Source organism: Rhagoletis zephyria, unplaced genomic scaffold, assembly GCF_001687245.7.
Source record: "Rhagoletis zephyria isolate East Lansing unplaced genomic scaffold, Rhagoletis_zephyria_1.1 Rzeph_scaffold_01542, whole genome shotgun sequence".
NCBI classification, from domain to species: Eukaryota; Metazoa; Arthropoda; class Insecta; order Diptera; family Tephritidae; genus Rhagoletis; species Rhagoletis zephyria.
In genome coordinates, this window is record NW_016158626.1 from 16,802 (window position 1) to 39,532 (window position 22,731).

Sequence of the window (22,731 nt, forward strand, 5' to 3'; positions counted from 1 at the left end):
TTTAAATGAAAATTGGAGAGCCCAGAGAAATCACTATTTATTCGATTTTGAGCGCTTTTCTCTCAATTATGAAAACTTCATTTAGCAAAAATTTTGATGAGAAATTCGGATTCTTTGATTATTAATCTACAAAGGTACGTATTTAGTTTGACGAAAAATCGTTATTCGCCTTCCTTTGGGTGAAATTTTGTGTTTTCAATTTTATTCTGGTATCAGATTCCTTTTACGAAACACTACAAAAAACTTGTATTGTCAAATTGGAAAATGAGCAAAATCTAAAAGTTGAATTTGAAGGTAAAAGTATTGATATTTGTATAGTTTTCTCGCATTCCGAATTACATCAGCTACAAAATGGCATTATACGGGTGACAACCGGGCTCGCTTATATGCATAAACAGCCTTTATACGCATTAACTAATGCATTTCCTCTTTCAAATGCGCATAAGCAGCCGAACAAATGCACACAATTTTTGGGAATTAACCCGCATCATGGGAATTTTCGATGACAACACTTCTAGAAAGGGCCAGCTGTTGTCTTTTGTACAAGTAGGCAAACAGAGCAAGCGAGTTTAGCGTCCGCGGTAGCCGAGTAGTGCGAGTTGCATGCTTGGAGCGGTTGCAATTTTTTAAATTATTTATTTTATTTTTTTATATTTTATTTGACTTATATGTACATATATATAATTTTACTTTATTTTATTTTCATTTCGTCGCTGGAATAATGAAATAGTGTAACATGAAGAGTATAGTTTTGAGAAAAACGAATTGGAAGTTTTTACAAACCATTACAAACCATACAAATACAATTTCGTTTTTCGGGAATAAATTAGTGAGCCAAAGAGATATTTAAGAAAACTAAAGATTTTTCTAATAGTTTAAAGGATTGTCTATCCAATGGTGCAATTATCGAATAATAGTGTATGTGGCATTTACTCTGTTTCTTTATTCGAGCGACGATTTGTTCTATTTCATATCACATTTTTTATTTTACTATTAGTTAACTTAATTTTTTAGATTTTAATTTTATTAAAAAAGTCAACAACCAGCTGAAAGCAAAGTTAAAAAATATAGAACTTAAAAAAAATGAATAAAAAAACAAATGTAAGTTCTGACTCGAACCCACGCACTTGCGATTCGTTAATCCTCATTACTGCCGTCTGTCAGCACAAAATTATTGTGCGCATTTTTAATTCTAATTTCAACGCGTTTAATGTTTTGCAAACTCTTAATTTTAATTTCTGGGATTTCTAATTTGTGAGCGTCTACTGTAAGTGCATTTATAAATGATTATTATATTATAAAATACACGTTCGGCTTCCCTGTTTTCATTCTGCGCCTATACTTATGACAAGTTTATTGTCAGTCCAAAATAGCTAAGAATTTTATTTTTAGACTTTATGACTGAATACAAGCAGCTGTGTAAAATACTATACGCATATAACATAAATTAAGTTTCGCTTAGGAGATCGGCATCTTAATTCAAGGGGAAAAATATTAACTCACAACCATTGTCATTTATTCTACAGAAACAGTGGTATAAAATGTACCATCCATACCATCTACTGCGAGTCTAATACTTACAGAAATATAGACAGACGTGTGCATTTTTTAATAAAAAAAAAAATTTATATTGAATTAAATACGGTCTGTGCGTACAATCCTATGTACATACATAAATTTATACATATTAAGGTATGTGCATATGTATGCATTAGGGATGTTTCGAATGCCATATTTTTCATATTTGCGAATGCGAATGCCAATTTTCGGAATGCGAATGTGCGAATGCGAATTTTAGGAATAACATTAAAGAAGCTATAATCAACTTAGGCATCGTTTTTATTACTTCAAAATTTTGTAAATTATTAGAACATTGAACGAGTGCTTAACCTATACAGTGTTTTAATCTACATACTTAGTAGTCAAAGTTCAAAAGGGGCATATTCTATTTCAAAAAGGGTAATTTTGCTGCCTTTTCTCCCACGAGGCGATTTCTTAGAGGCTCGTATATAAGGCCGGCTGCACTGAACAATTGCTCAATTGCAACGCTGGCGGGTGGAGCGCTCAAATATTTGCGGACCAGATCTGTCAATTTGTCGTATTTTAGTTTAGTTTTCCACCAATCGAGAGGATTTTCACCGAGATGAGCTCGTCTTTCTTTAAGATAGGCCTTCAATTGAGCTTTAATTTCACATTTTTTAATGTTTCACAATCGCATTCGCAAAACATTCGTATCATTTGATTCGAATGTGTACAATGATGCGAACCATTCGCATAACGAATGCGAATGCAAATATTCGCAACATCCCTGGTATGCATATACAAGGTACCCCTTTGCACTAACACTAAATGTTCGCTGACCCCAAGTTAATTTGTTCTATGTATGTATTTGCTTTTTATTTTATTTATTTTTGTACCAACTCTTCATTTTTCCAGTTTCCCTTTGCTGCTTTAAATTGTTTAATTGGATTGAATAAAGTACTAAAGTGAAAACAAATTTTCGTGAATTTGTTCCTGAGCGAGAAAATTCATTTAGGCTCCTATTATGAGTAGCATTCGATCTTCGACTGTGGTCGAAAGTGCTGATCGGACGCATTTTCATTGGGTTATTGTGAATTTCGCTCTTGTAGGTTGTTCACAATAGTATATTTTTCACCGCTGAGAAGCTTTGTTTACAAATCGAGCAAACTAAATAGTGTGCTTATACATATTTATGTAAAACTTGGCAAAAATGGGTACAACGAAGTTCTGGTTCGACGATTCGTCAGAGGATGAGAGCTTAGTAAACTGACCAGGAATAGAAAACGTTTAAGTGAGTTTAAGGTAGTCTTTCGAATATATTTTGACATACAATATATTAGGGAAATTTGTCTGCAAATTTATTAAAAACTTCGCTACAGCATCGAAAGCAAAATTCTGTTCGACAGAAAATTCGATACGCAACGAACGGTTACATAGCTCATAATACGAATTTCACAACGATCTTCGATGTTCGATAACCAGCGAATAAGTATTTTCGAAATAGGGACAAAAATTGTTAATTCATTTAAGCAAATATTAAGCATGGCGAATATATTGGTATCAAAGAAACTGAGATCACTTAATTACAATCTTATATAGTACTCGTGTTATTGAAAATTTGGCAGTATTGAACCGAAATTTAGTTTTTAAAACAAATAAATATTACCTCTTTCAATTCATTTCTAGTCATTAGGGGTTTCTAGTCTGTTTCCTTCCAACTTAAAAGGAGTAGTCAAATATGTACTTTGGAAATATTGCCAATGTCATCGCGTATGGATATTTTCAAAACAGAAGTCAACAGCCAAAGGTAACGGAGCTCTCAAGAATGGCCCTTAACAGTATCAATTTATCCAGAATTGCTCCGAAGCCCGCTGGCGAAGTCTAACCAGGAATACAAATATTAGGGAGTTGCATCGATGTTTCGTTGCATCAAAAAAGTCAACACTGATTCTAAAATACATCGCCAGAAAATCAACGATATATCAATGGTTTCCGATGTTTTACAATTGGTTAAATCCTAATTAAATTTAATGAAATACTAGTTCATTTTTAATCTCAACCTATGCTGTCTTTTGAAATGCAATTTGAGAAATATCTACGTACATACGTGCTTCACCGTACTTAATTACCCTTCATATATCCGCGCTAATAAGAATACAAATTTTTAAGGTTCCAAGGCCTGGTTTCATTTCTGAGAACCCGAGTAAAGATCAATTTCTGACATTGTGGAAGTTTATTTATTGTAGACGTATGTTCCCCAATTTTTTTAATAATTAAATATGTTAGTATTCTGAATATTGGACGCTAAATTCGAAATTCCTGAATGTTCTCCATAAAGGGCTGCAGCTCTCAAGAAAAATCACAAGAAATATTTTTCATTATTTCTGTTGGTTGAAAAAGTACTTTGATTTTGGTCATAGTTTTCTTGAAGAAATAAATATTCTAGCATTTTATTCTTGAGAGCCGCAAAATGATTTAAGAAATTGCAATAGAAGAAAACTCTTTTTCCAATTCTTGTGCGCCGTTTTATATGAATTTTTCGTTTTTCTTGAGAGCTGCAAACAGCCCTTTTGATTGAATTATATACACTGAGAAAAAAGTAACATGATTTTTTCAAACAGTGGCATTTTTGGCTTTTTAAGATTTTTTTTAAGTTTATTTGATCGATCACAGAACGGTGTTGTCTAGAAATTTTTATAGAGCATAAGTTCAGCCCAATAAAAAATTTTCAAATAACGCCACTCTTTAACTAGCAAAAAAGAAACTGTACAAATATTAGTGTTGGGCAGTATCGATACCAAAAGTACTCAGAACTCGATTCTCAAAAGGATCGACAGCACTCGATATTTAAAAGTATCGATACTGAGTACTCCACAGTACTCAGTACTCACAAAAGAACTCGGAAGTACTCAGAACCTAAAAGAACTCAAAAAGTACTAAGTACTCACAAAAAACTCGAAAGTACTCAGAACTTAAAAGAACTCGAAAGTACTCAATCATCACTTAGATACATGTACTTAGGATACTTAAACGTACTGAACATGTTCTGCAGATACTTAAAAGTACTGAGTTTTATTTACATTTACCGGTATTTAGAAATGATTGTACTAAATTTGAAGTTTCAATAGTTTTCAAGTTGCCATTTATTTGACGTAATTTGGGATTAATATATTAATTTGAAGTGCTGCCAGCTTGTCAGATTTCTACAGTAATCATTGAAATGTTACCAACAAGTATATATTTTAAGATAGTTCTCAGTACTCAGAAAAATACCCGATCCTTAAAAGTATCGATACAAAAGAACTCGATCCTCAAAAGTACTCGATACTTCCTAACACTAACAAATATACCAATCGTGTGGCCTTGATTCAAACTGACCATTTGAAAGCATACCTACATGTCGTGGCCCTGTGGGGAAATCTATAGTTCTGAACTGGTGCGCTTCTAGTACATTTAGACCCTTTAGCCTACTGGTTCGTGATAAATCTCTTTTGCATGCAAACAAGTGGCGAATTTAACATGGCGATGTCCTAGGAAGTGTCAATCGCCCCCCGCTGCATCCCTTTTTCGATAGTTCCGAACTAGTCCTAAAATCGACAGACGAAAGAAAAAAGTATCATGATTTGTCAATCTTTTCGGGTTTTCCGTGTGTGAGATATTAAATTATTTTGAGAGAAATGTGTTTTTAATTTGAAATTAAATTTGTTTGAATGATTACAAGAAATGTACGTTTAAATACCTTTGGCTGTAGCTGAGTTTGCAGAGGTGCTTGCTGTTATTGGCTAAATTCCAGAAAGTCCCAAGATGTTAAGATGATATTACAACATTTTTGTTTTGTATTACCACGCTATGAAAAAGCATCTGAGAAGTTCAGAATGGAGCGTATTTGAACAAAAAAGCCGCCAAACACATATCTATGTGAAGTAAACAAGCTCCCCGCTGCATCCCTTTTTCTATAGTTCCGAACTAGTTCTAAATTTGACAGATAAGATGTAGTTCCTTCTGCATCCCTTTTTCTATAGTTCCGAACCAGTTCTAAAATCGTCACCTTACATATAGATTTCCAATGAAAAAAGTGAAATAAAATATATTTATTTTTTAAGTACCACATTTCGCCGATTTTGGACTGGTGTGGATCTAATTACTATCGGATTGGTTCGTTTTTAGCGATAAAGATCTAGTACGGAACTAGAAATTTGATTCACTCGTTTGCGATTTCCCTGCAGGGGGCTGTAGCTGAGTCCGCAAAAGTGCCTGCTATTATTTATCGTCGTTTAAAGTACAAAACCGCGTATCAACAAAATGCAAAACCGCGTATCAAGATAATACAAAACCGCGTATGTGGGGTGGCATAAATTATTTTCTAGAGAGTAAAAGCACTCCTATTTCAAAATGGTTCTGTTTTTTATAAAGCAATCGCATTTGTGGCTAGTATATTTCAGGACGAATGGATAAAGATCGAGCCAAGAGCTTGTGTGAGCAAATCCAATTTTTGGCAGCCAATGTCAATTACGCGGTTTTGCAGAATGACAATACGCGATTTTGTACTTTAAACGACGTTATTAGCTCTTAGCAGGGTCCGGGTTCAAATGCCATTAGACAGAACATATATTTAATTTAAAATTTTTTTTTTACAGTCTTCTAATTTACGTAAAAGCGTCTGTGAATTGCGGAACGAAATCGTTTTCAAACGAAAAAATCTCCAAACATAAATCAGTTTAAAGTAAACAAAAGGTCAAAAGGGCGCAAAATCATATGAGTTTTAGCTTGAAACAAAGAAGATATACTAGTTAATTTTTCTTTTATCAGTGTAAAAAATTTCGACATTTATGGTTCGTGGTGAGTTCGTTTCTTCCAACAAATGTTGCCCTTCCCCGATGCAAAATGTGTTTGATGTTACACTCAACTCTGTAAAAAGGCATATTTTTATATAACCGTATAAGGCACATAATGTGCCTTTTTTGCCTTACAAGAGTTTGACATTTTAACAAACGAGCACACAATTTTGCCTTTAATTTTAAGATCGAACACGAAAAGAGAAAGGGGCAATCAAAACGCAACATTTTTTGGTAGAAACGAAATTACCATTAAGTAAAACAGTTCTGGTTCTATGAAACGGTAAAGTGAAAATGAAAAATTCAATGTTAGGGAAAATTGAATTTTTTCCCTTTATCGTTTCGTTATATCATTTTGAGCCATTCTCGATCGTTAAAGGCTATTCCATTAACATCTGGCAAGTAATTATTTAATAAATTATTGTGAGTTTAAGACAATGATTTTGGTTTGAGAAGCGTTTGAGAAAAACGCCCAAACTTTCTTTTTTACAGCCACAAAACTTTGTGAAGAGAAGCTTTCACGTTTCATTTTTGACAAATTAATTAATTTACATTTGAAAACAGAATCGTAATTATATGTATGTGAAGTGATGAAAAATGTTTTGCTCTTCACGTTTTCGTTTGAAACGTCCATGTTACATTTCTAACAGACTCATCAATAAAATACAATTTACTTATTTGCTTTGTTTATTAGTTTAAGTTTACATCTACTTATATTGTGTATCTGCTGAAAATAAAATAACCCGCTCTGCAATGCCAATAAAACTTAGAGCACTGGATCCAATAATTTGAATTCCACTGTACTTTTTTACATGCATGCATATGTATATTAAGGGGATTCATCTAAGCGTATAAATTTATCAATCGTATATTTTTGTATGTTTACACACACAGTTATATGAACGCCCCTGGGAAAATAATTGTGTAAACTTTATAAATCAGCTGTCGTGTTGTCAAAAAATTATAAAAAATAATAAAAATGCCGAAATTAAGTGAAAAATCAAAACTGAAAAGTCTTTGTAAAGAAATTTTTATAAATGACTTGCTTATGCTGGAGATATTTGGAGAAAATGATGGTAGTANAACATGGAAGAGGATTATAATTGCTTCTTCGAAAAAACGAAAAGATTTTTAACTAAAATTTATTGACTTCAAAATCTGAAATAACCCTTGGGGAGTCCCTGTTTACCCTATGCCGAATAAGGCAATTTCAACACAAAGCTTATCCAGAAATACTGCCATCGCTTTAAGCAAGATCTTATTAAAAATCCTTTATATCCGGACAGGCCCACCACGTTGTATTTAGGCGAAATAACATTTCTGTGACTTATACGGGTGATAAACGGGCTCGCTTATCTGCATCAACATCATTTTATTTGCATTAAATCATGCATTTTCCTCTTTCAAACGCGCATAAGCAGCACGAAATTTTTGGTAATTAACTCGGATCAGGGGAATTTTCGATGACAAAACTGGTAAAAACGGCCTGCTGTTGTCTTTTGTACAAGTAAGCAAACAAAGCTAGCGAGTTTAGCGTCCGCGGTAGCCGAGTGGTGAGAGTTGCGTGCTACCAAGTCTGTAGCTTCCAGGTTTGATCCTCGGTTGGAGCGATTTTCAACAAATTTTTTTGTTTTGATTTATACATATCGCTAGCTTAGAGTGAAAAGTTGCTAAGTCCACTTTTTATGAAAACTCATATTTTGATATAGGAGGCTAGAGAAATTGAATACGCATCGTTTCGAAAATTATAAAGGTACTTGTTTTATTTTTTCCTCTTCATAAGCAATAAAAGGAAAATTTGCTAAGTCCAAAAGAAGCACCACAAATCCGATAAGGCCAAAATAATACGACATATTTTAATAAATATCGAATCCTTCTGATTCTTATGGAGTTTTGCTTTGCTTTAAACGCGCAAAATGTTTGATTCAAAGTCTTGCGAAATAGTTAAAGAAAATGGCTATAGGAAGATTTTTTCCTCTCCTGTAAAATTTTTAAAATGGGACTTAGCAACTTTTCTTTCTAAGCTAGCGATATGATTAATTTTACTTTATTTTATTTTCATTTGTTTTATTTTATATCACATTTTTTATTTTACTATTAGTTAATTTAAATTTTTAGAGCTTAATTTTATAAAAAAAGGCAACAAGAATTATTTAATTGAAAGCAACGTTGAAAAAATATAGAATTAATAAATGAATTAATAAAAAATAAACAGATGAAAATTCTACTGGCCGTGGGACTTGAACCGACGACCTTGCGGCTCGTTAATCCGCATTACTGCCGTTTGTCAGGGCACAATTTTAATCAGATCAACTGCGTCGTCAATCCGGATCAACGTTGCGGTCTGTCTATTATGCTTTGAAACAACTGTATGCAAGACAGATTCATATATCTGCTTTTACGGAAAACAGTGCAGTTCTATTGCCACATGTCCGCTTATCGCCACTCATTACTGGTCTCTACGGTATCCCAAAGTAACACGCTACTATGCGTCTAAGTTTAGAGGATTCGTGGCTGCCCCACGCTTTCACCGAAGCTCCTCCTTGATCCACCCTTGGCTTTGTTAAACCAAATGTTTGCAAATTCCCAGTCCCAATCTGGAGCCTAGACCACTCTTCCTTGGGTTTTTTTTTTAATTTTCCTTGCGGTTTTCTGCCGTAAAAGTCCCAATTTGAAATGAACGAAATTTTATTACTGGAAAACTAAAAAAACATGTATCACTCTATCTTTTGGTTGTATTATTATTTTATTTCTGTCATAAGATCAGCACGGTTTTTTTTGAATTTCAAAAAGGAGATGTCAAATTGAAGAACTAGGCCTGTAGATGTGCAATAAGGTGATTTGAAATTTGATGAAATGAAAAACCGGTACCATGCGTTAACCCTCTATATTCAGAAGCGGCTGAGCGGATTGAGATGAATTAATTGGAATAATTATTAAAGTTTTTGAATAGGGTGGTTACCTGCTAAAAAAAGTTAGATTAAATTGTGGCGTTTTGACGCTATACGGGTTGACTAGTATTAATGAAGAAAAGTGTAAGAGGAAGGTAGAGCCCTCCTCCTTTAGCAGCAGTTATAAGCGTAGAATTAAGAATGTAAACAAAATATTTATTTGAATCTCCTTTTTAGTTTGTTATTGGTTTTGATTAACCTTAACGGAATTTTATTAAATTTTCAGAATTATTTTAGGATGAAGTTTTTTGAGTGGATTTTTTTAATATTCGCAATGTTTTTAAAGTTATATTTTTTAAATAATTTTTCCATAAAAATACTGCAAAAGCTGTGACCAAAAACCATATAAATAAGTGTTTCAAACTTTATACAAATTTCGGAAAAATCCAGCATACTTTCATAAAAATTTTAAACTTTATATTCTGAATTTTTTTAGAACATTTTTGGGTTCGCATTTTTATAGCCCATACATTTTTAGTCCAATGAACATTGTGAATATTTACAAAATATCAACATTTGTTTGTACATATTTGGTAAAAAAAAGAGATTTAAGCACAAGGATGGGTCTTTAAGTATTGCGAATCGAAAAGCAAATCATTTGATTTCGAATACTTGGCACTATGAATTTGTATAGGTCCATGTGGTCTTTCGAATCGTATTGAGTTGCAAATCGCAATACAGAGTAGGCTCTGGATTACATATTTTATATTTGTTGATTTACCAAGGCTACATATAAATCTGGAAAATAAGTTAATTAAAAAAATATTATACTAGATACATATACATACATACAAACATACTATGTACCATATATTTCGAAGCATTTTAATAGAGATTCAACAGTATTTTCATTGAAGCGCATCAGGCTATCGAAGCGTGACATTTTTAATGGTACCTGTAGGTATTTAATATTTCAATTTTCTAACAATTCATTGGGCAAGTAGAAATATACATACTTACATACCTACATATACAGGGTGTCCCAGAAGTAACGTGCCAAANAGAGATTTAAGCACAAGGATGGGTCTTTAAGTATTGCGAATCGAAAAGCAAATCATTTGATTTCGAATACTTGGCACTATGAATTCGTATAGGTCCATGTGGTCTTTCGAATCGTATTGAGTTGCAAATCGCAATACAGAGTAGGCCCCCTGGAATTATACATATTTTATATTTGTTGATTTACCAAGGCTACATATAAATCTGGAAAATAAGTTAATTAAAAAAATATTATACTAGATACATATACATACATACAAACATACTATGTACCATATATTTCGAAGCATTTTAATAGAGATTCAACAGTATTTTCATTGAAGCGCATCAGGCTATCGAAGCGTGACATTTTTAATGGTACCTGTAGGTATTTAATATTTCAATTTTCTAACAATTCATTGGGCAAGTAGAAATATACATACTTACATACCTACATATACATATATAGATGGCATCTTGTTCGTGAACCAATTAACAATACTAATTTCTGCTCATACCTTCATACCCATTTATACAGTTCCAACTAACTTTGTATGCATTTTTCCCCTTCCACAGTCCGCACAAACGATTTCGAGTATCCCGAGTCGGAGATGGACGATCTGGAAAGTTTGTACTTTGACACAATCTCATTGGCCGACTCTGAGGCTGCTGCTGCCATCGCTGCCGCACATCGCAAATCACTTTCGCAATCCCGCAACACAATCTATCACTCGGCAGTTGATTTGGCGGGCGAAGATACACCGTCGAAGCGTCGAAGTTTACGTCTGGAAAATGGCAACAAAAATAATGCGGCACCGGCACTAAATAATCCGAACAATCGTTTGCCATACAATCCAAATTATCGCCACTCATCAGCGTTGGAACAATATAGCAGTGCCAATAACAACAGCGGGCCAGGCGTTGCCGATCAAACGGATGCTGCTATTGCGGCACAAGTGCTGGCCATGCACAATGGACGCTCGCACGCTTATCCCAACAACACTACCAGCACTCACAAGAGCAATAGTACACCGCATCTGAATGCTGATGAGGTCTCTAACCGTCTCTTACAAAGTAGCACAAATACTAGTAAAGATAAGAAATTGCCAATTACGTACTCCCAATGGAAATTTAGGGTAAACATCTTAGTTGATTTTTGTTTGTTACAAAAGCTTCGAATTTTCTGTGCTGAAAATGTACATACAATTGTACATACATACATACATGTATTTTTAACGTGTTTTAAAATCTCTGATTTTNATGCTGAAAATGTACATACAATTGTACATACATACATACATACATGTATTTTTAACGTGTTTTAAAATCTCTGGTTTTTTCACAAATTATTTGCATTTTAATTTATTATTATTTTCACCAATTATGCATACTATGCACACCAACACTGAGCATATTCAGACATACACACATTGGAATATGAAAATTAGTAACACTTAAATTTATTTATATAATTTAACTGCAAATATGATGGCAAAACTGGTTTTTATCTTACGTGCAAGTGATTTTTAAAAGAGTTGTTTTATATGAAGAAGTACACCTTTTTACTTATATTTTTATTAATCATCATGATTCATTATTTTCAATGAGCAGGCATATGTTTTTAATATTTTTTTTATATGAATTCAACTCAGGTCTTTCAATCAGTCGGCATTTTCTATTTTATCTATCGCAAAGCATCCACGTACCAAAAATAATTACCTTAATATTAATAATTCAAATTTTTAGCCCTCCATTGAAGAAATTGATACAATAACGACACAATTCAAATTCAAAAAAAAAAAAAAACTTACTTCTGTTAAGTGGCTCATGCTTCTAATCCTTGTCGAATCCATGTCTAATCTTTTGTACTTTAGCAATCCTTACTGCTTACTTTAGCAAGGTATGGAAATGGATTAGACAAGGATTAGAGACAAGAGCCACTTAACAGTGGTAACAGTTTTTGGTTTTTGAATTTTAAATTGTGTCGCTATTGCACAGAACCATCAATATACATATATACATATATATTTTTTTTCTCTTTGGTACATCCTCAAATTTTCGTTCTAAGGTCTATTTTTTATAGTTTTAATTAGTTTAATGCCTTGGTGGCCTTCTTTAAGTAAATGTTATATGAAAATTATCGGTCCAGTTATAATTTAAACTTTTTTCTGCAACAAACCATGGTATATTTTTGAATGAGGACATTGGGTTTGGGTTTTGTTTTGATTTTTGATGCGAAACATTTTTCCCGAAGGCTTCATATCGCTACTGTAAATCAGAGCTGGGTAAATGCAATTACATTACAATTACAATTACATTCCTCAGTAATTGTAATTAGGATTCAATTCCTTTAGTTCACTGCAAAGAATCGATTACTTTTTCAATTCCTTGAAGTAATTTCAAATGGAATTGTTTTTTTCTTTAATTCCATTACAAGGAATTTCATATTGTAATTGGAATAAATTACGTGCTAGTAATGTAATTTCTTTTATTTCAATTCCTTTGAAAGGAATTGAAAATGTAATTTTTTTTCCAATTCCTTTGAAAGGAATTGAAAATGTAATTGATTTTTTTTTCCAATTCCATTCCTCAAAGTAATTTAAAAAGTAATCGAAAAATTTATAAAAAAAAAATTTTTACTGTTCAATTGCAATAGCCTTGTTAAATTTCCTGCTAGTATTTCATACAAAAAATTATTGCACTTTCACTTAACCCTTGCAAACTTGTTTATTTATCCATCGATTTTCATCGGTAGTAGTGTTTTAACCCGCAAAACAAGCAGAGTTTGGCTAGTCTATACTAATATATATTTTGAAAGGCGTTTTTTTCTGTTCGCAAAGCTCGAGAAAGGCCGTACCGATTTTTTTGAAATTTCGGAATCTACTGCAGACTTTCCAAGGATGGTTATAGCTAAAAAAAGTTTCGATATAGAAAGGGGGCGTGGCACCTCCCATACAAACCGAATTTTTCAAACTGCATATATTTGTGGTAGAGGACTAGAACTGGGTATGGTGATATCTATATACATATATAAGACCAATTCCATACTCATGGAGAAAAATTTGCATGGTTGGAGAATGGCGTGTGGCACCTCCCATATAAACCGACCTTTTCATATTGCATATTTCTGGAAGTGTTCATGGTAGACTGTAAGCCTTTTTAAAACTCTTTAGTTTGACACCCACATGCCAACATTGCATTTACTTTATCAATTTAACTGAGTTACAATTTCCAAATAGGTGGCAGCCCCCTCAAAAATATTTCCAACAGTTATCTTTCTCAAACCTTTTTAATTTGATACCCATATTGTAATATTTTATTTATTTTATCAATGTAATTTAGTTAAATTTTCAAACAGATGGCAACCCTCCTCAAACATATTTCCGGCAGTAAGCCTTCTTAAAACTCTTTAGTTTGACACCCACATGGCAATATTTAATTTTTTTTTAACAATTTGACTGAGTTTAAATTTTCAAATAGGAGGCCACCCTCGTCAAAAATACTTCCAGCAGTTATCTTTCTTAAACCTCTTTAACTTAATACCCATATTGTAATAATTCATTGATTTTAAGTTAATTAAATTTTAAAATAGGTGGCAAACCACCAAATTTTTGCGATATCATTGGTTCTGGTATTATACCGAATAATAAAAAAAATATTATTCAAATCGGTTCAGCCGTTCTCGGGTTTTGATGACCGTGGCATAAGAACACAACATTTTTATATATATATAGATATACATAGAAGATGTCCAATGTGTGCTTTCAATTTTAATCTTTGACCACAACAAAAATTCCACATTGTATATTCGTGAATGAACTTTCAGTTTCTCGATTACTTTTACAATTCCTTTGAGTAATTGGAAAAACTAAAGTACTCTTGCAATTCCAGGTAATGGAATTGAAAAAAAATCAATTACATTTTCAATTCCTTTCAAAGGAATTGGAAAAAAAATTACATTACTAGCACGTAATTTATTCCAATTACAATATGAAATTCCTTGTAATGGAATTAAAGAAAAACCCAATTACATTTGAAATTACTTCAAGGAATTGAAAAAGTAATCGATTCCTTTGCTGTGGACTGAAGGAATTGATTCCTAATTACAATTCCTTGTAATCTGTAATTGGGAGTAATTTAATTCCTAAAGGAATCATTACGACCCAGCTCTGCTGTAAATATTATATTTATTAATAATTACTTCAAAACATTCGAAACAGCTGTATTTACATAACTGCCCTAGTTTGTCAGGCGTAATAGCCGAAGCCGCAACTCCAAAAAGAAAGTTTTGGTGTGGAGTTGTACCTCCAAAGATTTATACCTACAACCTTCTAAGCTAAAATTGAAGGAAAATACATATGTAGTGCCGTCTAAACTGAGAAAACAGTTTAGTTACGTCAACTAAATATGTTTCTCTCAAAATATGATTTCGGGCGTGCACCCTGCCAAATAAAAATTCATTCCGACCAGACTATATCGAAATGCACGAATTTTTTCATAGATAAATGCAGAAATGTTTATTACATAAGTTGTTAAAAATTTTCGTCCACTAGGAGCAGAAATTGTTTAAATGTTCAATTGCTTATAAAAAAATATTGAAAAGCAAAAAAAAAATATTTTTGTAACGCAAATAATTTCATTGGTTAGTTTAATGTTTCTTAAATCTGCCCCCAAAACAATTTTTCATTAGGACACTTACTTTCAAAGAAAAATAAAAACTTCCAAAACACTGCAAAAATTTTCAATTGTTGATTAAAAAAAAACTTTTTGGAATTTTGCAACAAAATTTACACAGTGTACTTTTCGACTACAAAACTCGGTGCTGCCGGAATATCATAGAAAAATATCAATCTTGGTAAATTCTTACCCAGGTATCATTGGTGAGGTATTTGCTCACCCTTTTAATTTCTTCGCGAATAAGCTCATTCAAAGTATGAAAGAGGAAGATAAGATAAACGAGTGTGATTCCATGTTGAATTAAGATGTGTTGGTATTGAATAAAGAAAAAAGTGGGACGTGAATCAGTTTTTTTTGCCAAGAAATAAAAAGGGTGAGATACCTCATAAGTCTATATCGGTAAAGTTTTGGAGCAGTTATTCAAGTTTTTCTTACACAAATCTTTGAAAAAAGTTAAAAAACAGCATCAAAAATCTCATTATTATGATTCTGTTGATACAATTTTTATTATATTTTTATGTAGATTTTTTAAGCTTAAACTGTTTTGTCATCTGAGGGGGAATTTTTTCCAAAAAATCCTTTAAGAAACTATTTTTATTCGTAAAAAGATCCATTTTTGGAGGTATTTTCAAACCGGTCCAGCTCACGTAAATCTTAATATCTTTCCAAAATATTTTGGTAGAAGTCTTAAAATATACTAGGCCGGAAAACCCGCAACTTTTTGGTGATGCAGTTCAATGTACAGTAGTCGAAAAAATTATAGCCGCACCAAATTTTCACAAGTTTTAAAATATTATTTTTGTTGTTATTTAATTTTTGTTAGTTTTTTATAGTTTAATCTTTAACAACATCCGTATAAATACAAGTTCGAAGGTATTTGCCAAAATTTAGTGCAAATCGTATCCCAAATATTTTTCTTTATCCCAATCACGAAAATTAATTTGTTGAAATTTGTCAGTAGAACATCGCTGTATTGTACCAATCTTTTGACTAAAAAAAAAATTCCCCAGTTTTTTGTACCAATAGCCCAATATAAACATGTACCAATGGGCCGTATGAATAAAAACTAAGCAATTGCTTTTTCTTACCTTTTACTTCAATTTTGTTTGAATAAATTGAGTTAAAGATCTGAAATTTTAAGAAAAAGCAAATGCTTATTTTTATTCATACGGCCCAATATGTACAAATGTACCAGTCGAGTGCCACTGCCTTAAAAATTTGTCGATTTTTTTTAAATATTGCATAAATTTGGAAACTTGGATTTACACGGGTTTTGTTAAAGAAAGAACTATTTTTATCCCCTAGCGCACTTGTGCACAAGGGTATTATAACTTTGTTCACATAACAGACAGATATGACAAATGTATACATAAATTATCAGGATGAAAAGAGAAATCGATTGGGCGGTGACTGTCTGTCTGTCCGTCCGTCTGTGCACACGATAACTCGAGTANGATCAGGATGAAAAGAGAAATCGATTGGGCGGTGACTGTCTGTCCGTCCGTCCGTCTGTGCACACGATAACTCGAGTAAAAATTAAGATATCTTAACGAAACTTGGTATGTATACTTCTTTTCGGCTGGTATTGAAAATGGATGGTATTGAAAATGGGCAAAATCAGACAATAACCACGCCTACCTCCCATATAACGGTAATTTTCCGAAATATGAAGACTGCGATATTTTAGTAACTACTGGAGAATATTCACTCAAAATTGACATTTACAATGATTTTTAGACGAAAAACAAGAATATTATAAATTTTTGGAAAAATGGGTGTACCCACGCACCAATTTCTTCCAAACTTGGCACAGTTGTTGGCCTTGGTACAGCATACCAAATGGCCGAACATTTTTAAAATTGGACAATAACCACGCCCACATTCCATATAAGGGTAATCTCGGTTACCGTTCTACTAATTTGTACTAAACCCGGTATGGTTACTGTGCTTGCCACATAAAAGCAACCCGTCGAAAATTATTGAAATCGGACTAAAATTACGGAGCTTTTCATATAACGGTAAATTTCGGAAATGCTTGAAACTTCAATATTTAAAAATTTAAGGAAGCTAATTTACTCAAAATTGATGTAGCGGTAGCTTTCGGAAAGGGGGAAAACATATATTTAATATTTACGCCAGGTATTTAATGTTCGGCTCCGCCCGAACTTAGACTTTCTTACTTGTTTATAAAAAAAATAACCAAAATTAAATAAAAACGAAAAAAACTTGGCAAAAAGTGGTTCGGATATAATTTTTTGACCGCTGTATGCATTTTTTAATATCTTTAATTGGACGTGCACATTGTACATAAAGGAAGTACACAACAGGAATGCCAACTCATTTCCTCCCCGTTGGCCACCGCGAAATTCCCCGATTTTCGGTGAATTTTCCCGCATTGGAATGATTCCATAAAAAACTAAATTTTTTTAATTCAACTGCTTGAATTTATTAACGTATGTACGTACAATATATAAATGTTAAATATTTTCAAAAATTAAAAAAAAAATTTATCTTATAATATAACATACGCCATATGAGTCAAATTTTAAAACTGTGGACAAAACTTACAAAAATTCAACCAATTAGAAAAAAAATCATCAAAATTTTCAACCTTTTACTCATAATTTTTGGAAGCCAATTTAATTTTAGTATAATAATGTGCACGTTTGAAAGGCTAAAAATTACCGTTGATTTGTGAAATTTTTTTTGCTGGAGGCCATTTGATTAAATACAGACTAGAGATTAGACAAACGTATGTATGTATATATTATTATTATTTAATGTTAGCTAATGAAAATATAATTATAATATATTAATAAATGAATAAATAATTGCGATATTTAATAGGTATACATATATAAATGAATATAAGTGAAACGACAACCTGGAGCAAGTAGTACTGACTAGGCACCTAGAACACCTACAACCCCCCTAAATACAGCCTTGCTAAAATGTACATTCCCAGTACGGAAAGAAACTAGTTTAAATATCGATGTTCAAATAGTTTTTTACGTACCACAACTAGTTGAAGATCTGACTTTCTTTTTTGGGACTAACTGTTGGCTTTAACATGGCGATGTCCTAGGCATCAGTCAATTCTGCGACTGTACATTTGATTTCAACTACTTTAAAAGGCATTTGGCTTAAAGCACTCTAAAGTCAATCGTTTGATTACGCTTTCGTTGTGCACTTCACAGATGCTTTTTCATAATTAAGAAAAGCCGAAATTAAAAATTTTAAATTAAATGTTTCGCCTAATGAGATTTGAACATGGGCTTTCTTGGCCGCGACCAATCGTAGCAAACATCTTTGCACGCTCATCTACAGCCAGACATGTAAATGTGCTTTCAAATGTTCAGTTTGAATTGTGTGCAAGCAGCAAGTCGCTTGTCCGACTGCATTTGATTTCAACTATTTTAAAATTAATTTGGCTTAAAGCAATGGAAAGTCAGTATGTTTCTTTTTCAGATGAAATTTCATGTTGAAATAGTTAATTGCCCACAGTGAGATGATTTTTCAACTAATATTGAACTATTCGCAAAGATATGTATCAAAAGTGTAAGCATTTGGTTTATCTCAATGGGGATGCTATGTGATTTATACATCAATTTGAAGTTAGTTGCTGCATAAGTGGAAATAAACTAATTTTTCTGAGGTAATTGGTTGAGCTACGCCGTACTGGGTTCATACAAGTATGTAGTACAAAGAACTTTTATTGCGCTTTTCGCAGATTGAGAACTTTAATTGATCTCCCTTTGTTATTGAACGTGCGATATACCCCAACTTTGTCAGAAATTCATTTTTTCTTTGCTGCCATTTTTTTTTTTTTACTGTACATTAAGTTTATCTCTCTATTTTGCCATTAATCAATCAAATTGCACACACACAGCCCCATGTACATACATAATTACATTTGTATATTCATATTGATTAAAAAAAAACTATACATAAATACTTAAATATTTTATTAAATAATTTTTTTTCCCTCACTCGTGTTTTGAATTTTGTTACGAAATGCTTGAACGCTTGCGGGAACGGGTAATGGCAATTTTTTCCTTTTCTTTTATATTAAATCTAAGTTTCTTCCTAACACATGCTACATACATACTTAAAAACATATGTAAAAATAATTAAGCGTTTAGTTAATTTTAGTATTGAGTTCAATATTCGTAATCAATGTGCTTAAAAACTTTGCACGTTATATGTAAATTAAGAGTAGGTTTATTTCGATGAAACACTGTTACAGTGCATGCATAAAAAATGTATACATATAGTACATGTTAACGCTTGAAACACACTGAAAACAATAGGCTACGGGCTATAGCTGCCAATTTTTTATCTTCATTATCTAACCTGCTGTTTCCACGGGCACAACTTTTTATCTTGATAACGATATGCAATATTTTGCTAATGGAGACCGCATATTGCTCTTGGCAAGCAATAATCCTGCAAAACTACTTGATAGAAGCCATCCTACAAATGCTTTAAACGATCAAGATAAAAAGTGCACATGCACAAATATTGCCTCTAATAAAATGTATATCAGGCAAAAAATTCCAGTTGGTAAGCAAAAACTTTTGCCGCTTCGTCGATGGCAATATGCATTTTTTGAACGCGACCGCGGCATTATGAATTTGTATCAGTTTGACGGTTATAATTTCGAATAAGTAGAGAATTACGTTTATTTGGGATTCAACATTAATTCCGATGATAATAGCAGCCCTGGAATCCGAAGCAGAATCACCCTTGCTAACAAGTGCTAAAGTATTTTAAATTAATTGTAGACTTTGCATTCATGGCATAGAGACCAATTTAACTTATACACTCTAAAAAAATTTTGTTTAAATTTGCGCGTATTAAGATAGGTAACCAGTTTCCTCTCTTCATGAATGCAAATTTACACACCGTGATAATTAAGTTAAAAACTGCTTGTTTACTTTTACTTATCATATGTGTGGCGTAGAACAAATTTCAAATTTGTTTGTTAAGTTCTAAACATTTACTGTTCACAGTTTACACATAAAATATTTAAAATCTGCTCTAAAAAATATTTGTTTAAATTTACGCATATAAAGAGAGGTAACCAGTTTCCTCTCCTAATTTGTGCAAAATTAAGTACTGTCTGTTTACTTTTACATACCAAATTTCTCACAAAGTGTTAAAAATTTAGTAAATATGAGCACTTAATGTTTATTATTAGTAAAAAATATATTTTTACTTTAAATTTTTTTACAATTCATACATTTCATATGCATATTTGAGTGTATTTTTTAAAGATCTTATGTTCCAAATCAAATCTTGAACATCTTCTGCGTATATTTACACAGATTCTGGTTGAAAAATAAACACTTGTCAGTAGTAGTTTTACACAGGGTTCGTATTTGCACACACATGCTCTGCTNGTCTCGGGCTGTTACCGTTTCGATTCTAGTAATGCATTTTAAGCTGTACTTAAAGTTTTTGTATACATATATCAGTTAAGCTACTCCGGCTGTCAATGCCTCATATACATACATACATATGTATATTCATATTTATCAAAGTTGTTAATGGCCTTTTGATGAAATTCAATTGAACTTGTCTACTTATCGTCGGTGATAATGCAAGACGGTCTACGCACCTTGAACTTATATGGTATCTTACTTGCACCGGAATGCGTCTGCAAATCGTTACACCCTAATAAACGAATGACAAAACTGTGTACCTTTGGCTGATGAAGATGAACGATGGCAAGAAGCGATCAGATACAGATAAATCAAGATCAAATAAACACCAGAGGTAATAAATTACATAGAACGTATTGCAGTATCACCGACGTTATGCTACTTGCCGAATTAAAAACACACTACTCACCATGATAAAAACATAACAAGGTAAAACCATTGAGAGGCAGTCTGACGTTTGCCAACAATATAATTTTAAAATCAAAACTCAAACTCACACACACATTCTCATTTTCAATCTCAAACAACAACAATTGTGAACAATTTAATTTTTTTTATTTTCAATTTTATATGATTTTAAAATGTTGGCAAACGTCAGAAAAAAATCATGGCCGACGAAATGAGAGAATGAATTTACCTTGTAATGTTTTTATCATGCTACTCACTAGTAACGCAGACCCAATTGTATACAAAAGTCAAGGCTAGGCCTATTAAAGATAAAAACTGTCAGAAATTCTATCACTTTAAAAAAGTATAAAAAATAGCGGCTTCTTAAATTACTTACACATAAAGTTTAAACACAGTTAATTAGTATATTTTACTAGAATAGTCACACTATCGTTATTAATTGCTAAAGAATTTATGAAAACAAATTTGTAAATACATACATACATTATATGTGTGTAGGCTTGTTTGCTTTATGGATAACTGTGCGTATATACTTAGCACAGACATATAATGTAGTAGCTTAAGTTCTTGCTTCAACATTTGCCTCGCATTTTAACTTAATATTAATTAAAGCTAACTTTCCACTCCAAAGACACGTCGGCGCTTCCAAGATGGCAAACGCAGCGTTGATTTCGTCTTGGCCTATATTGGCGATGATGATTATATACCCGAGAGTCGACGAAAACGTGAAATCTTTGAAACGAATTTAATTAAGGAAGGCCTATATTTGGAGCCTGATAATACACAGCGCATACATTTCATAAAAATTCATGCGCCACTGGAAGTGCTTTGCCGCTACGCGGAGATATTGAAGATTAAGTTGCCAATGAAAAAGGTAAGCAGTACAAATGTGATTCCTATGGTTGCCAACATTTCCGATCTTATTGTTTTGCATTCATATTTTTTCCCAGATCCCCGGCCAGGAGCTTATAAAGGACGATGATTTTCGCATAAAAGATTGTCTAACCTCATTCTGCAGTCGAATTTTCAGTTGGTTGCGCGTCAGCCCGGAACGGCCGTATCGCATACACTTTGAATTCTCCCGCAATTATCAGCACTTGTAAGTGTAGATTCACAGTGTTGGTGTTAGTATATTTAGTAAAAATTTTATAATATCTAATATTAGGTTCGAATGGAATCAGCCGAATTTCTTTGATGCCGGTGTTCGGAACTCAATCATTAATTTTATCTTGGAGCGGCAGCATTTTGTTGAGGGCGAGGAAACCGCTGACAATTTGGGTATTGAAAAATTGTTGGGCGATCGTGTTTACCACAGCGCATATCCGCTACATGATGTAAGTTTTTAGATTGCAGAAATTTTGTTTACTAAAAACTAGTGTGACATTCTATAAACCAAGATCGAGTTTTTCAGTGCCAGTTTATAATTAGATCACGTAAACTGTTTTTACATTGAACAGCTGACTGACATTTGATTGGCTAATATTTATTTAAATCAGTCAGCTCGAGATTTTAAACTAACTTTAAACAACAGCTGTACCCTGAAAAACAGGCCCTAAACAGGGTTAAAAGTCGTGCTAAAATATAAAAGCTGTATATTTCTGCCCACAGTACACCAAATATTTTTAAATGTACATAAAGTTGAAAATTCAATATTTTCGCTCAGTTCATTATTTTTAAATTGTAATTTAATTATTTTGCCACCATCAGAGTTACAAGAGGTGGGACCACGCTCAGAATAACAACCGATAATGATAGAAAAAAGGCAGAAAATAGGAATGAAAAGAGTCATTTAGATGGAAAGAGAACGTTTAGCAAAATAAGTAAATATAAAGGAATCAAGTAATTTCTAAAATACAACCGGTATTTATCAATGTGAAATACTTACTAACAAATAAGCCAAGTGTGTGTAGAACCCAA

General features: G+C 32.7%; 1 protein-coding gene across 7 annotated transcripts in view; it reads left to right on the forward strand.

Moving 5' to 3' along the window:
• Positions 1 to 22,731, forward strand: part of LOC108364357 (anoctamin-1) — a 48,269-nt gene that overhangs the window by 12,830 nt on the left and 12,708 nt on the right. For 5 of the 7 annotated variants that reach the window (XM_017618009.1, XM_017618012.1, XM_017618011.1 and 2 more), the window contains 4 exons: positions 10,862 to 11,421; positions 21,446 to 21,688; positions 21,765 to 21,913; positions 21,980 to 22,148. In XM_017618009.1, coding sequence (XP_017473498.1) covers positions 10,862 to 11,421; positions 21,446 to 21,688; positions 21,765 to 21,913; positions 21,980 to 22,148 — 1,121 coding nt within the window. Of the gene's footprint in view, positions 1 to 10,861; positions 11,422 to 18,376; positions 19,001 to 21,445; positions 21,689 to 21,764; positions 21,914 to 21,979; positions 22,149 to 22,731 lie in introns of those variants that run through there. The other 2 variants (XM_017618015.1, XM_017618016.1) reach the window with 2 other exon arrangements.